Here is a 17,784-nt window from a genome sequence, read left to right as displayed (position 1 = left end):
CTGCACATTTGTGGCCGTTTGAACTAAGGTGACTAGTTTCCTACTGAAAAAATTAGGAATTCTTATAAAATGTGGCAACACTACTCTGGTCTGGGAATGGTACTCCTGCAGAAAGTCAGAAACTTTCTTCCCTTCTCCTTTCAAAATTTCTCCTGTTGCAAGTCTGATGTTTCCCTAACTTTACAATTCTTTAATTGCATTTGATATTTGTAGTATATTTAACCCTAATTATTGAATTGTGGGGGTTATGATTCCATTGAATTAAAGTTACATTCCCTTTTTTTTTTTGTGTGTGTGTGTTCCAATGATCTGGCAGACTGAGATTAGCAGTCCCATACTTTGGCCACATATGCACATCCTTTGGAAGAGAGCTTCCTCAAATCAGATTCATCATCACATAGAACCACTACCCTGCAGGAGCCAGACTCTGTTGACACATTTAGAAAGACAGCGTCCCTCCAGAATTCCAGTATCCTTTTCATGTAATGAATATAGAAGCAAAGATCTTCAGTAAAATCCAACAGAAATGTACACTGACATTAAGTACAATATGCTAGTATTTGGCAATCAGACACAATACTGAGAGTAGTTCTCAAACAGGCAATACTGACACTCAAAACACATTTAAAAAAAAAAAAAAGCAGAGCAGAGATGGAAATAGTTTTCCTATAGGCATCTCCTGCAATATATCAACTTTAGGTTATATTATAAATTTTAAAAAATCAAATTCCAAATGATGCTATAATATGTCAACAAGTGTTCATAAGTACCTCAGCAACATAGCTAATTGCATCCTTCAAGTTGAGCTCATGGAAAACATTAAGGATTTGGTCTCTTGATTTTTGGGCAGACCTTCTCATCAGTATTTTTCTGAGGAATTTCCTATCAAAATTGGACCACCTGATAATTTAAACAAACTGTGTTAATGGCAACAAGCAATTTTAGTTTCAAAGCATTTTTAATTTAGCATAAATGATATTTTTTGAGCTAAACACTTTGAAAAAGATGGTGAACAGAGGAATGCAAGGGATTTGTGTCTTGAAGCTTTTCGATTAGCATAAAGAAAGTTAAGGAAAAGCCTGGTACAGACTTACACAGCTGTCACAAAGCATTTAATCGGTTCACTTACCCAACACTACTGCAAGAGTGCTATGATTACAGTATCCCATTTCAGAGTCAGCCACACATTTTATACTTTGGGAGATCATGCTACCTTTTTTTCCCACTTCTGATTATATTTAATTTTTGTCCCTCCTTGGGAAAGTGATCTTCTTTTCCCCAGCTCTATTGTAGGACCCAGACCAGAAAATGAGTTCAGAGTAGCGGTGCCCTTCCAGAAGTTCTACGAGAGGGCCTTATTCATGCCACTGATGTTCTCTGCTCTGAGGGTTAGTAGCCATGTGTATTTTCAATGAATTACACTTCCAAGATTGTCTGATAGTAGGGTATCTGCCCTGTCACGTTTAGGGTTCAGAAGATAAAGGCTGTTGTACTTTCTTCTAACTTCCTCGACACTTCATCTGAAGGGCATGAGGCAGCTCTGGAGACTATTGCTCAGAGTGACTTTATCCATCTTGCCCAATGGCCATTTTGAGTTTACAACTTTTGATTCAAATTGCTTAAACCCTTCTGTATTAAATATTATTCACATAATTGATCACTATTCGTCTTCTCTAGCCAGAACAGCTGACCAGCAGGCTGTAATTCAGGCTGCCACATCTCAACCCATCAGTGAGGATGCTAGGGGCTGCCATTTCCTTATGGAAGCAGCACTTTCATGTACATAGAGTCCAAAAAGCAGGCTTAAGATGGTCTCATTCAAAATACATTAGTCATCAAACCACACACTCAACCATCAATCTACAGTAAGCTACTCCTTCTGTTCTTACTCAAGGGGATTACTGTCTGACATGCAAGAAGTCACACACTAATCTGCCACTTTAAAAATATAGTTCCATCTTTGAGGCAATATATCAAAACACGAGATGTATTCACCTGTATTATATATAGCCTACTCAAATTTATTCCCCAAAATAAAACTACAAACTTAGACCAAAAGAAAGAAGATGTTCTGTGTGGAGTGCCTCAGGAAAATTCTTCACTGCATAAATGAATGAAGAGCAAAAGGAAAGGAAGTAGGTTGTCTCTATAACTGGATGCAGGTGAGGAATTCTACTTGAGCTCCAGTACGAGCTAGCTCCAGCCTAGGAGTTGTATTGTATTGCATGAGTATAATGCTAAACTTAAGCTAATAGACTCAGCTTCTAAGAAAGGGTTAGGGGAGTGCTCTGCAGAAAGCTAACACAACCACATGACTTTTGGATTGGAATTGGCATGTTGAGCCAGCAAGAGGTTAGCAGGTCAAAACTGTGACTGTCTGCACCTATGAAATGACCTAACTCCAGGGAGAGAATGGCCTAACTTCAAAGAACACTCTTAAGGATGTCCAGATTTAATGTCCTTTTTTCCCCATTTATTCATCTAGGTATGGAAGTGTGCCCATCACAGGGGTAACTCTTCACATGTACTTTAAAGGAAATGGTGTATCTTTCAACTGAGTAATTCTGCTTCTCTCAAGATGAATCAACTACAAACAGAGGGGAGGGTTCATTATTGGTTTCAGGCTAACAGGCTGAAACTGTCAGAGTAATTTCAAAGCACCCTCTGCCATCACTTTGAGAGTTGTTGAACACATCCTTGTAGAAATAGGATAAACAGCTAGCATATTTGTACGTGAGGTTTTTCAGTGCCTCCACACATAAATAGTGTTCATGAAATGTAGTATTACAAAGAAAAACCAACATTAATGTTCTAGGTGAAAACTTGTGCAAATAGTCAATTCTCTAATCTTGGAAGAACACCCCTGTATGTGAACTGAGGCACCTGCAAAGGAATAATCTGAACTGTGGGAGAGAAAGTAAAGATTCTAGTTGTGTAAGGGGACAAAAATACACTGCTTTGACATTTGCTGTATTTCCAGTATTTTCAGTATGTAACCTCTTAAACTACATTTAACATCCTTGCTTTCCCTAAGGTCACAGGCTTAAAAAGTTACAATGTACAGATAATATTTCCTAGCAGTATTTAGAGATTACAAATTAGTTACTACTTACTTGTCTCTCAGATAATGATGCCCTATTTGTCCAGAAATGTCCTCTATAGCAGAAAGAATATGATCAAAGGCCTAGGAAAGTGAGAGTGGAATTAATATCTTTACAGAAATAAAAAAGCATAATTAGAAAATAGCTCAATTTATTTCAAGTTAGACCAGGTAACTATGCAGAATAATTTTATGGCTGTTAAAAAATTTTTTTTCCCATTTACAGAAGTACCAGCTACTATAAGCTTTTCTTCAAAGGTCCTGAACTTTCTAACCAGTTCTTTATAAATTCACTAAGTCTTGAATTACAAGTGTCTCAAGGAGAAGGTACTATAAACTTCCATTTTAACATTCAATTTTAAAATGTTTTAGGGACTCATTTTACCATCCATTTCTGCCTTATGAAGCACATCTGCCACTATTAGTGTAGGTGATTATTTCAGTTGAACAATTTCCCCAGTGATTCTTTTTAGCTGTTTCAGGAGTTCATACTCCCCTCAGAGTAAAAGTAGGCACCATTCTTTTAATATCCAGGGCAAAATTTCATACTGAGTATACTAGATGGCTGATCGAAATCTGGAAGCTTATAATTCTTGATTCAAACCAAGGCAACCGCAGGTACAGTTTGGCCTTTTTCTGTGGATGGTTATTAACATTTCACTCTGAATGATTACTGCAGAATATGCAGATGCTAGGTTTGGAACAACTTGGCTGATATTTGGCACTGGTGATGCCTTTTCTCTAGTCCTGTGTCCAGTTCTGGGCCCCTCACTTCAGAAAGGACATTGAGGTGCTGGAGCATGTCCAGAAAAGGGCAATGAAGCTGGCAAAGGGTCTGGGACACAAGTCCTGTGAGGAGCAGGTGGGGGAGCTGAGGTTGTTAAGCCTGAAGAAAAGGAGGCTCAGGGGAGACCTTATCACTCTCTATGACTACCTGGAAGGAGTAAAGTGGGGGTGACTCTCTTCTGCCATGTCTCAAGTGAAAGGAAAAGAAGAAATGACCCTCAGTTGTGCCAGGGGAGGTTCAGATTAGATAATCATAAAAAAAGTTTTCACTGAAAGAGTGGTAGGCTCTGGAATAAGCTGCCCAGGGAGGTGGTGGAGTCACTGTCTCTGGAAGTCAAGAGCTGTCTGGATGTGGCACTTGGGGATAGGGTTTAGGGCTGACTATGGTGGTGCTGGATTGATGGTTGGACTAGACATTCTTGAAGGTCTCTTCCAACCTTGATGACTCCGTAATGTCATATAGTCTTCCATCCTTTAACCTATATTTATATTGAAAATTTATGTGTTCTTTTACTGAATGAAAACTTTATAATGTGGTGTGAAAGTGAATTAGAAGAGACTTTGTTTCAAAATATTCTAAAAGGGTAAAGAAATCCAGGGACACACAACATTCACACTGAATTAAAACTGTTGTCATTAATCTGCAATTTCATTTTATAATTATTCTGTACTGGGCAACGAACTATCTTTCTTGATATCTATCTATCAAACTATCTATCTTTCTTGAAAGCAGGCTACAAAACCTGCTTTCATACTTTTTCCAAAAATTAACAGTTTTTAAGAAGGAAAAAGTAAGTTTACTTGGACATGCTTTGCCCTAGCATTCATCAGTCATTCTCTTCTTTTAGATGAAGAGAAAGAAGCATATTCCATTTGTGCTCTTCCCCCAGGACTCCCAGCCCCATTGAATTCTCAAGTAAAAGACCAGATCTTTCATATGAATACCCTCTCACAGGACTCAAACCAAACAGCAACTTAAAAATAACTTTTGAAATGTTTGAAGGATTTTGCTCTTGAAATTTGATAGCCCGCTCCCATCCAAAAAAATACATTTTCACTAACAATTTTGTTTTCTCTTAAGGTGCTCTAAAAATCCAAAAGATATCATGGGGTTTTTTTTAAAATATCTTACTCTGCCATGAAGTTTCTCATTCAGTTTTGGTTCTCTGTGTTCAGTTTTCTTCACTTTCAGCCACTGTACCAAAGGTTTGATAGTCAGTCCCTAAGGATTGAAACATGACAATAAATACTTGGAAGTTTTCTTAGACTTTCCTTCAGCCAGTGAAACAGAAATAAAGCATATTTGTGTGTTATATGGTGGTTCTCATACTTTCTCAGTTGATTTTTATTCCTTCTAGAAAATAAAATAATGCAGTACCCTCAGCTTCTGTTACAAAGGTTTGAAAAGACAACAGTAGAAAAATATATAATCTATAGGAAAAATAAGGTAGTGGAAGAGTAGAAGTATTTCCTATGCCATTGAATGGGGTATTTTCCCCACATTTCAGGAGTTTGTGAACACAATTAAGCTTCCTGTAACACATTTCAGAAAAAATTGCAAGCTGGTGTCTATTGATATATTTTCATATAAATTACTGGTTTTCATCCAGAAAATGCTATTTTGTTTGGATGTTAAATACTTTCTTGTCCCACTGCTTACTGCTATATTTTAAAACAAGGACTGAGGCTCAGGTAGATCGGCTTAATGACTGTATCTGCCCATTAAAAGCACTGTTCCCTATAGTTATTCACATGAGGTGAAGGATGTTTAATCAGATATTAACTTGGCACTATTAATACCAAGCAGCTAAGACTGAACAATTTTTAGCACAGAGGAAATTGTGTTTTGCCCCATGTGGTCCCATATGAAAACATAAAATAGGATCTTTGTTACTAAAATTACAAATTCAATTATGCTTTCGGTTCAGTGAATCAATATGCAACCTTCAGCTGAGAACTGCTTTAAGCATTCAGTACTTTTGGGGGACTCCTTCTCCTTGAAAAAAGCGTGCTTAAGAAGTTAAGTTACCTGGAAAATAACAGTAAAAAACACAACAATAATAGTTGTGCTGACGAACAGGTTTCTCTCTTTCACTTTGTCCTTATCCAGAAGTGCAACAAGAGCAAAAGCAACGGCTCCACGTAGTCCACCATAAGACATCACCACCTGGTCTATTATCTCCAACTGGACAGTTCTGTAGCGGTTAAGAATCCACGTCTGTATAATGACACCTGTAACAAGCAAATGTCAGCATGTCTAGAAATAACCTTATGGAACGTCAATATCCCGACTGTGTGTAACAGAAATGGTGCCACCAGACTGCCTTTATGCCAATCTACACCATCTACTTCCCCCTCTCAATCACTATGTTGCCCACTTTGTGCCTTCTCATTACATCGAGCCAAAGGAATTAGGTGAAGCTGCTTCTGTGAGCCAGCAGCTTTTCTGAGAGTGATGCCCTCTGGCACAGGCACTCCAGGGGAAGTTCTGCCATGTGCTGACCTTCAAAATTCGTCGAGAAAGAACAGATTTTCCAGCACTGTAACCAGTGATATGCACAGGGTCAGTTAACAGAAACAGGTTGAAACAGCACTGATTTTGGGAGTTTGTGTGGTACCCTTTGCAAATCAATGAAAATGACATTTAAGTCATTGACTTATGAAAGGTTGTCTAGTTATGTCACTGTTTTCAGACCTACAGGTGAGATGCTGTCTGCTGCAGGAGATCTAAAGCTCTAGCTGTCTCAATGTATCCCAGAACTCCCAGCATAGAGAGGGAAAACAGCTTCACCACTCCTGCAACTGGCACAGCATGTGTGTGCCACTGCAGCAGGCCGGAGCTGTTAACCAGTACAAAACAGATACTTCTCTTTTTAGAGAACTTCAAACTTGTGCCAAGAGAAGAGTGTCTTGTCACTGTAAGAACGGCCTCCTCTGGAGTGGACCTTGGAAATGCCACCAATCTGACTCCTCCAAGGTATGAGAGCTGCAATTATGTAAGGCCCAATATCATCAGGTATTAAGTAATTTGTCAATTTCTAAGATCAGTTACTTTACTGGGTGCTTACTGTTATTGCTGAATATTTACTATTTACTTGATCACGTCTATTACAGGATTATTAACCACTCATTCCAGGAATACAAAAAGTGTCAAAGACAAGACATGGAAAACTCTTTTAAACACCTCAGGCACATTAGCAGTTACTGAGAGGCAGCTAAATGAACAATCCTTGCAGACTGTTTAGAAAAGGAGGACAAGGAGCTAGGCACTTCATTCAGCTCAGGAGCTTCTAGACAGAATAAGAACACAGAATCTAGGAAAACTGCCAGCTAGATAGGTGCGTGACCTGCTATTTGAATATAAGTAGAGACAAACAGACAAATAAACTAGTTTAACTTACTCCCAGGTGTATGTACATACACCAAATTGCCATATGTGTTACTCTCTACAAGTACTTCATTCTACACCTTTTTTGTGATTTTAGCAAAACTACATCAGAATTATGTAGCTGGGCAAATCACGGTGTTTTGAAATGTTTGCAAACTTATATAAACCCCATGAATTGGCAATAGGTGATCCCTACCGGCCACAGACTTATTTACTCAGATTTTCATCAGTCCCTGAGAATTATTTCTTAAGCCAGAGAACCTGCAGTGTAATTATGTATGGTCTGATATCATTGTGTGTCTAAAACCTCGAGTCAACCATAACATTAGCTTAAGACAATCTCTTTAGTGCCAAATTGAAAGAGCTGAAGGAAAGATATGGCTGACAGGAGTCGCATCTTTTGTTAGGCTGCAAGTTAAAGAACAAAGTCCATTTTACTGGGAGATTTTGCCAATACCATTTGCTGGGTCAACAAAGGTTAGCCACTGAATGATCCATGTTAACTGCTGGGCTACTCATAACCTCACACATCATCAAAAATTAAATCCTGCTATGTTTTCAGCATATGATGGAACTTACTGTAGAGCTTACTCCACTACTCTAACCCAAACCCAGCAATAAATTCAACAAAAACAAATAGAATGTTTTAAAAGAAGCAAACCTTGAACTCCAAATATTTTTGTGGGGAGAGGGCTTAAGAATATGTGATTGCAACAGCAGTACAATGAAAGAACAGGAAGTTCACCCCCTTACCAATAACTCTATATACTGAGATGAAGACCAGAGTCAACAGAATAAAAGCTGTATTCCAAGTCCAGATAGCTGGATCCACAGCTGAAATACCCAGGAACATGAAGATAATAGTTTCTGCTCCACTGGCCATCATTTTCATGGTATATCTTACAGTTGTTGAAGACTGTTCAGATATGTTAGCCTTGACGTATTTCTGACAGCAAATGCCACAGAAGGTTATCCTAGAAAAAGAAGCAATTGTTCAGAAAATATCTGTTGCAGCATTAAATGTTATTTCCATCTGTCTGTCACAAAGGGATAAAACCCCACCATTAATTCCTAAGAAAAGATACACTCAGGAGCACTTATGGAGTCTACCCTAGGTAAAAAGCATATCTCGAACGTACATGCTGATATGACCTCAAGAGGCCTGAAGACAGCATTTCATTAGAACATAACAGACTTTAATTCTCTTCAGATTACCATACTGCTTTCAATGCAAAGTTTTAAATCTCGTTTCCATTAGACATTATCTTAAACTAATGATCTGTTTGCAGAAAGATTTTCAGACCTTGAATACAAACATCTACAAACATGACAAGCAAAACTGAGAAGAAAGGTGTACCAGGAATTGATGGATACTAAGAGAAAAAAGACCACAGAGGTACTCAAGGCAAAACAGGCAACATTTAGGCAAACCTTAATGGCCAGCCAAGACTGAGCGAGAGAACAGACAATAGTGACATTCACACGGTGCCTTAGAAAAATATTGCTTTAGTTACAAATTATAGGGAGAGTTGTCAGTAGAAATGGACAACTGCTAAGTTTGAAGTATTATTAGTAACAGAGAGGAAAGAATCATGTCTGTATTTCGCAAAGGAGTTCTCATGTTGCACAGCAGATACTGGAAAACTTGCATTCCTTTTCAAGGCTGAATGACAGTATTTGCACACTATAATCTAGTGCAGTGTGGACATAGTATTATCCACCATAAACTTAATGAGTGTCATATTCTATAATGGTTCCCATATAAGTTAGGTTTTCCTTTCAATGTTTTTAAAAACCATATTCCCTTCTCATCCCCTTCATAGGCAGTAATAAAAGGAGACTTACGCTAAGATAGCAGAAAGAGAAAGCATCTCTGCTGTGAGGTAGGACAGGTACGAAATGATGAACACAAATCCAGGTTCAATGATCCTCACGTGTTTGGTAAAACGACTGACCAATGAGAGCAGGAATGCAAAGAAAATGCCAACCAGTGTCCCACCGAGGCTCACCACAAAGAATGACACTGAAAAATAAAACACCTAACACAGCTTAAACTGTAGAAATATAATGGTTTGAACTAGTTCTCTTCCAGAGAGAGAACAGCAAATGGCCAGTAAATCAGAGAAAATTTTGGAGGACATGTCAAAATTCATTTCTAGGCTCAAGGCTTTTGAACACTTGGTATGTGAATGTATCATTCTTTAGAAAAATAAGGCTACTTCTGTTAAGCCTCACCATTTTACTTTTATTCAAACCCCACTACATTTCTGTGTACTGTTTTTTTCCATGTGCTGTAAACAAATGTTTTTACAAAAAGCATATTGTAGAATATGACAAAGTCACTATTAAAACATTTATTCAAAAGATAATTTAGTTTCATGTAATGCTTGGAATGGGAAATAGTGACTAAAGTTTTAGGCAGAATTTCTTGATAGTTACTGGCAAACATTACTTGATGGTTTTCAGTGATAAGGAGTGAGAACGCCCGTATGCAATCTCGACTTTCCTGGAATGCAGGGAGAGCACAGGCTGAAACTAAGGAAATGCTATTAAATACAAGGAAACGATATTTTGAGTTTCCTCAGAAGAAAAGAGATGTGATAACGTTTGCCAAATACTCAGGAATATTTACTTATTTTCTTAAGACATTTGTCTGTGCCATACAAGTGTGTGAATATGAGTAATAATGGAAAGGGCTGAAAAATAACAGTTGCCAATAGCATAATAATAATATTTTGTTTAAAATACTGCATATATACATAAATTGTGTGATACAGAATTCACTTCTACGCACCTATGCCTTTGAGACATTCAATCCCCGTCACATTCGGTGCGCCTATTGCAACAAAAGATTCAAACACGTTGTACAGCACCTGGAAGGAAAAGTAGACTAATTTAATAATTGCTCCTGAATTGAGCCAATTAAAATAATCTCCTTAGGGGCCTCAACATTATGAAGTCTGAAACTGTGTTTGACTGAGGGAAATTCTGTCTGGAGGGAGAAGATTTTGCGGATTTTATATTTTCTCAAAATAAAAGAAATGCAGTGGCCTAAGAAGAAACAAAAATTTAGAAAAAGACAAACAAACACCTCACAACATTATCTTTCTTACTTCAGTATGTTCCCTATGTATAGGAAGCATTGTTACATATAGATGTGTTTTCTAAAGCACTTCTCGCTGTAAAATACAGGTCTTTGAAAGATTCATTTAATCACATGTATAAGATAAATAAGATACTTAATAAGACAATAATAAGATGAGAATAATAAGATACTGAATTGAAATATGTTGAACATATATAAGTTGAACATAAAAGAGAATATAATAATTGTGCTAAAACTTTTAAAATAACTGACTAACAGTAACAGAGCTGAAAGTAAAGAATTCACCTTATCCATACCTGTGCCTAAGGAGGTTTATATATACATAAATTGTGTGATACAGAGCATCATTTTTGGCACATGCCAATTTAATCTGCTCTTATTTCCTCCAGTGGTGGAGAAGAACTTTACTATGGCTTTCTCAGCTTTCCTTGTTGCAGGTAAACTTGATAATTCTTATTGTATTCACCCAGTCACAGTATACAGGTTACTTTTTTTCTGTAACAGTAGTCTTTTACATATTTATGTTTAAAGAATGCTATACCATCCACTTTTTCTGTCTTCAAGTCTTTCCTTTCTCAAGGTAGTAACTCCACTGTTTCAAATTTCCTCAGAGGCTGAGCTTTCTAATTCTGAATCATACTTGCTCTTCTGTTTTTTCTTCAATGAACAATCAAACTTTCTTTTATTTGTAGACTGTTTGTGTTCATTTCACAGTAAAAAAAACTCCTTTCCTTCTCAAAGCCAGGGATGTTGATACTTGAGTTCACTAGAGGTTTATTTTAATATTTGTTTCTGGCAATACCCCAAAAGTATTAATGATACTGATATCCAAGGGCAATTAGGTTTCTCTGGAAGCCATACAGTCATTTTCAAACTCATGTGAACAGTTAGGCTGCTGCTAGTGACTTTGCAGTGCCTTGCTTCCTTGGCTACAAAAAGTTACGTCACTGAGCCTAATGAACATTTCTTACCCTTCCTTGCAGACAGGCAGAAGCAGGAAGAGGAAATGATGCAAAAGTGAACTGAAGCTGCACAGAACTTGGTTGCATAGCATCTTTCTGCCTTAGGATTTCCTGGTCCCTGACCACTAGCACGGCACTACAAAACTATTGGCTGTTTTATTCTGGGAAAAAAAAAATTGTGTGAAAAGAAAAGTTGTTTCAATGGAGATAAAAATATCAGTAGAAATCTAGGATTCTTTTAAGTCTATTAAAGACTTCCTCAATTAAAAAAATGTTTGCAAAAAAAAAAAAAAAGCAGCAAACCAGAAACTTTCTAAAATGTCACACAATTTTTTTTCAAATTGACTCTTTGTTATATATCTGCTTGATAAACATCTGATCAAAGTAAAACTGAGGGAGCAGGCATAAACACTTTGAAGAGTATTCTCTCTCACTGGCTGAGGTATGCATATAAATTACGGGCATAACATAAATAAAGAGTTTGTGCATTAAAAAATAACAGCAAAAGAAGGCTTAAAATCCCTGGAACTAATTTCATTAAGTCATGAAAGCCCTACTTAAACACCAAAGGCAAATATAATATGCACCCCTGAAACTTCATTTGAAGTGTCCAACCCAGGACTGTGTGTTTTGTGTCACTTACCAGCTCCAAATCGCTTTCATGCTCCAACATCTAATCTTCCCAATACAGTGTTTGTAAGCAAGACAGAAAACACCATGACTACTCTAAAATAGCCCATGAGTAGATACACTCAGAGAGTAAAGTGTTTCTTTAAAGGGGAAAATGCACTTCAGAAGAAATCCCCTAGAGTTTGGGTGACTTTGGGATATATAATTTACTTACCACAGTTACAGCATCATTCAGAAGTGATTCTCCAAAAACAATGATGAACAGAACTTCATTGACATGGACTTCTTCAAACACTGCCAGAACAGCTACAGGATCCACAGCGGCAATTAAGCTGCCAAAGAGGAGGAAGTCCAGCAGCCCAGAGTTCAGTTTACCTTCAAAACCAAAGCAAACAAATTATAAGCAGAATCATCTCTGTATTATCAATAGTAATGACAGACTGGGATATTAGAGATAATGCCAAATACTGGAAAATAAAGATGTCAAGGTATCAACTGGAAAGTGTGTTACGATGACTACTTTAAAACATTCTGCACTGAGTCATGTTGTATCCTACAAATTTTGTTGGATTCAGCATTGGCCCATGTGGATCAAAGTTGTTTCTGGGAGCAGGACCAGTACTGGCCTGTTCTTGTGGCAAGACAGTTCCAGATTTAAACTGGCTTTCTATTTGTGTGTGGTATGGTTTGTCTAAGTTGACTAAATTATCCCAGGATAACAGAGAACTCACAAGATGTTAAGAGGACCCTACCTGGACTTCTGCAGTAAATGTTCCAAAATATTTCGTATCACAGGTCAAATTTGAGTTTTGGTCACTAAGAACTGCTACAGCGGTGTTTAACTGAACTCAGTGCAGCTGAACACCAATTGCGGCCTCCTTACTCACTGATAGATGTGGTTAAGCCACTTGTTCCCAAATTAGGATTCATGAGGCTGTTAAATTGTCTACAAGTGGACCATAAAAATAGATGAAGGACCAAAATGTACTTTAACATATTTGTGTTGTAGCCCCTTAGGAATTTTGGCAATGATTTCAAAAGTTTTTAAACTACAAAACTCTGGTGACAGTGTAACCCAGTATTTTTTTTTAACCTTCTTTTAGTTATTAAGGTTATTTTGTTCAGTTATGCAAACAGACCAAGACAAACATTCACTGTCATTTTAAAAGTATCAGAAAAGGCAGACCCACAAAAAATGCTTTGCTCAACTTCCTAAATACCTTGCAAAATCTATCTTCTTCATGAAATCAAGAGTGGTAACCCAGTCATTTTTTCTGGGGAAAAGATTTCTGATCAGTAAAATTCCCATTCTGTTTGTTAATGGATGGAGGAGGAAACAAGGTTCATTAAGAAGTGATGGTGCCAAAAATTATATGAGGAAGACCAAAGAACAGGTTGAGAATTCATTCATTAAAACACAATGCAGCGCCCCATGCCTAGAATTATCAGGCATGATTTCTACAGGTAAAGAAGAAATTCATCTAATTAAATGGTTTGGAAGCATGAGTCAGACAATGACAGTCCATAGCTGTAGCCACAAGATCAATAGTGCCTGTAAGGTACTTCCAGAACAATATGGCCACTCCTCTAGAAAGAACTCTGGAATATAATTTTCCAAATTCAAAATGTGCTTAGAATGTAATTGAAACAAAAACCAGATTCCAAATATTTTTTATACAAAATGGCACAAGCTTATTTACTCAAGAAAAGGATACTTATATGGGTAGTCAGAGAGATGAGTGGACAACACCCTGTTATATGTGACAAAGCCCAGTAATCTGGTGGAGCTGCAGATATATATATTCTCTTAGCTGCTATATGCCAATCAGAATATCAACAAGGATTTCTATATAGTTTGCAGGGATCTTGGTACAGCCCTGAAAACAGAAATTCATAGTTTGCACAGACATATAACTTCCCTATTTTTTCAAGAATATAAATAGTCTTGTTCACACTTGGACATATTGGGCTGTGAACAAGGACTCAGACTATCTGTTTTAGCATGAGTGTGGGGCTGAGGCAGTGACCTTAAGTCTGTGCCAAGAATTGTGAGAGCAGCCTTGAACCTAAATCTAAGCAACAGTTCCACCAAATGTTGTCCTTCTCAGGCAGGCCTAAGGAAGGAACAAGCCCAATGACAGTAACTATCAGATATCAGGGTATAATAGAACACAAGGTTTGAAAATAAATTGGCTCACTGAGATTGCTTATCTTTTATGTGTTAGCAATTATAATCATTGGTACATTCTTTGAAGATTTGCAAAGCTAGTACGTAAGTATTTATGGGGAGATTAGGACACATCTATAATTCCTACAAAGCTGTCAAGATGCCTGGAGTTTCTAAATCAGACTTTCATTTAGACTAATAACAGAAGTTATTTTCAATTGGTACCATGGCTTCTTCCAGCTCATCAGTGACACCTGGTCAAGATAAGCTCACTGGGCCCAGTTTAAGACTTTTAGACACACTGAGCATATTGCAGCTGTGACCTAGATTGTACAAGAAAACCTGTTCTAAGCATTAGTCACAACCACAATACTGTATGTGTTAGTTCTCCAGCAGACAGTGAACAGTTCACTGCAATCAGCCTGGAAGATCTAGTATTACATAATTCTTCCTATTCTGTGGAAGCAGACTGATATGGTTGATGGTTAAACAGTTAATGTGCTAATATTTTTATTTCACTTCTAAGGAAGGATTTCTTCATCATTATCACTTTCTCCATTTTCCTTCTGCAAATTATAATATCTGCAATGGTCTTGAATGCCAACAAAGAGCTGCTTTTAACTTTATTTATGTAGGAAAGCTATGCAATCCAGTTTGGATTATGCACTCTTATTCTGATGGACAATACTACAGGCCCATCAAATGGTGAAGCTAGAAATCATTTGGTATTAGCTCATCTTAGTCTGTAGTGGATTTACATTTCTACATTTTAATGGCATTACTTTTAGCATTATTCACTTCAGTTGTAGAACAAGTGGAATAGAAACAAAAATATGCCGTAGAACTTCAACCAGAAGGTACTATGAACTCTTCTAGAAACTGAGTATATCAGCATTCTCCTATCTTCAGCAAGTAACAACGGCAAGGTTTTTCTCAAAGTGTGGTGGTTAGATCTTGTTGACCTCTTGGAGGTCAACACAACTGATTTAGTGGATTAGTAAGTCTGTGTCATGTAGATATTTTAGACTCCTGCTCAGCTTTGCTGGAGAATGACATAGTTTGAATCAGGGACAGCCTTGTCTGGCCTTTTTCACAGCTGAAACTAGAACTGTAGTAGGTCTTCATGGCAAAGACAGGTCCCCACAGTATACCAATAATGCACTTTCTAAACATTCGAGTTCTCCAGACATGCCAGTTTATTGTTTGCCTTTATTAACATCCCCATATTTCTCTTGTAGAGCTTTAGCTGTGACCTGTGGTAGGGGATGATTCTCCTGTGTAGCTGTAAGCTCAGAGGTCTAGTATACACTGTCACTAAAAATTTGCATACTGATGAAGCAGAAAATGTAACCATCAAATCCAGCTTTTGCAGTTAGTCAAGAGTTGTTTACAGATTGAGAAGAGAAGAATAATTTAGGTGATTTTTTCACCTAAAATAATTTTTTTTTTTTAAACAGTCAACTTTTCCACTTCACATGTTGTAATGCGTGAATGAATCCTTTCACTTAAATGACTTATAGCAACATATCTTTTTAAGTAATTATTATACATTTTATTTCCCAGAACAGGATTTTCAAAAAATATTTTTGGTCATATTTTTTAAATTGTTCCAAGCATCTTGGATATTTAAATAAAGAAATCCTTTTCCAATCTGCAGTAGCAATATCCCTGTCATATATATTCTTCCTGAAAACCTTATTTTAATTATAAATGTGATATTGTGGATGAAATATATTGTTTAAAGCACAGTAAACCTCTTATCTACCTATAAAAGTCAAGGGTGTTTGCATATGAGCTGTCACCTTTGTGTCTTCTAAAGAAAATGTTGTTGCTTCTAAAATAAGAATTATAATAAGGTAAATATCTAAAATGTATCTATCGTAGTTGTCTATATTACAAACCTCTGCAATTGCATAACATGAGTCTTAAATGAAAGTCTGTAGAGATTAAGTACCGCTGTTCTGTGCCTCTTCCAGCAGCCCTGTGCCCTTATATCACAGTGTAATTAAGACAGAGTGTGTCTTAGAGTCAGAGAATGGTTTGTGCTGGAGGGCACCTCTTACACCCTCCACTTCCACTACCTGGGACACCTTCCACTAGATCAGGTTGCTCAGAGCCCCATCCAACATGGCCTTGAACGCTTCCAGGGATGGGGCATCCACGGCTTCTCTGAGAAAAGCACAAGCAATTGGAAACCCTCACTTTTTGGATTTGTGGCATAGGAAGTTGTGCGTCACCCTCCCTTTCAAGCCCATTTGGACTGCTCCCTTTAAAACGGCTTCTTTTTTTCTTTTTTTCTTTTTTTTTTTCAGTAAGACATCTGCTACTTTGTTCTGTAAAACTTCTAAATCTTCAGTTAAAATTTCCAGACTAAGAAGATGCGAAAGAGATGTGTAGATGGGTCATGCATATATACCCACCCAGTAGCCACTTAATACTAAATAACACTTATTATAAAATAACAATTACATTAAATAACATTAAATACATTAACAACGCTATATTAAATACTAAATAACAATAAAAATTAAATAATAATAAATATAACACATAATACTAAAGCTGACTTCAGGAAGACAGTTTCATTTCACGGTAACTTTTAAGGTTTCTATCACAGCAGAAAGAATTCAGCCCTTCAGTGTGTATTTTTGTCCGAATGTCCATTAGCAGTAGGAATCCTGAGCTTTATCCTGAGAGTGTACGCATGTGTTTAGAGCAGGACAATATAAGAGACATGGATTCAAGTAGCTTTTTTGCTTTCCTTAGGTAAGATTTTTCAGGTCATTCTTAAATTTGACAAAGGTATTACAAACTGCTCCCATTAAAATTGAATTTTTCTGGTGGAAAGAGTTGTTAAATTGTAACTTACACCCATCTAACAGCATATACAGTGGCATTCATAACTGTGCCTTCATAGATCAAACTTACCCATTACTCCTGTCAGATAGACACCATAGAGAGATAAACCGGTTGTAGCAGCATTCCAGACTGTCCCAATGACAGCATACAAAAGGATGGAGCCAAGATTTCCAAAGAACAACCTATTTGGCATAAAATATCCAGCATCCAAAACAATGGGGGGCAGCAAATAGAAGAAAAATACGGTTGGTGTCAGGGAGAAGGAGGCAATGTGATCTGCTGCCCATACAATGCCACCGAGGAAAAGACCGAGGACAATCAGCAGAGCACTTTCTGGAACCACCCGAGTGACTTTGTGGGACAAGTGGAAAACTGCAAGGAAACAGGAAAATAGTTAATCAGAAATGAAATGGAGAAACAATTTGAGCAACAACTGTTGTTAATTGGCAGTTTTGACTCCACACAAACTTTTTGCTCTCATTGTGATCAGACCACAGTCTGATGCATGGGATACAGACACTTAATAGAATAATAAAAAAAGGTCAATCTTCAGATTTTATCCAGCATGTTTTAACTTACATGAAGCCAATATTCCATGACATTTATATCCTTCCTTGGATTATCTTCTCTTAACAAGATCTGTTTAGGAAAAGGTGGTGTTCTGTGCAAAGCACTAAGTGCAAGACTGAAAAGAAATGGGGGAAGTCCTGGAAATGTATAGCATTATGGTTTATTTCGGTATCTAAAAATACACATCCAGCCTCCTAATAATTGTCTTTAAAAATA

The 17,784-nt window shown here is 37.2% G+C and overlaps 1 protein-coding gene across 2 annotated transcripts in view; it reads right to left on the bottom strand.

The window, feature by feature from the left end:
- The window catches only part of SLC9A3 (solute carrier family 9 member A3), a 53,111-nt gene that overhangs the window by 9,977 nt on the left and 25,350 nt on the right, over positions 1–17,784 (bottom strand). For both annotated transcript variants that reach the window (XM_042044124.1, XM_042044121.1), the window contains exons 2-10: positions 17,068–17,370; positions 12,187–12,347; positions 10,069–10,147; positions 9,120–9,297; positions 8,028–8,248; positions 5,916–6,118; positions 5,019–5,108; positions 3,114–3,184; positions 771–900 (exon numbers count right to left, since the gene is read on the bottom strand). In XM_042044124.1, coding sequence (XP_041900058.1) covers positions 771–900; positions 3,114–3,184; positions 5,019–5,108; positions 5,916–6,118; positions 8,028–8,248; positions 9,120–9,297; positions 10,069–10,147; positions 12,187–12,347; positions 17,068–17,370 — 1,436 coding nt within the window. The remainder of the gene's footprint in view (positions 1–770; positions 901–3,113; positions 3,185–5,018; positions 5,109–5,915; positions 6,119–8,027; positions 8,249–9,119; positions 9,298–10,068; positions 10,148–12,186; positions 12,348–17,067; positions 17,371–17,784) is intronic.

The sequence above is a fragment of the Corvus kubaryi genome, unplaced genomic scaffold (genome assembly GCF_017639235.1).
Source record: "Corvus kubaryi isolate FWS band 111438036 unplaced genomic scaffold, C.kubaryi_AGA036_p1.0 37398, whole genome shotgun sequence".
Lineage (NCBI taxonomy): Eukaryota > Metazoa > Chordata > Aves > Passeriformes > Corvidae > Corvus > Corvus kubaryi.
The sequence above is the reverse complement of the archived record's forward strand: the minus strand, read 5'-3'. Positions and strand labels throughout refer to the sequence as shown.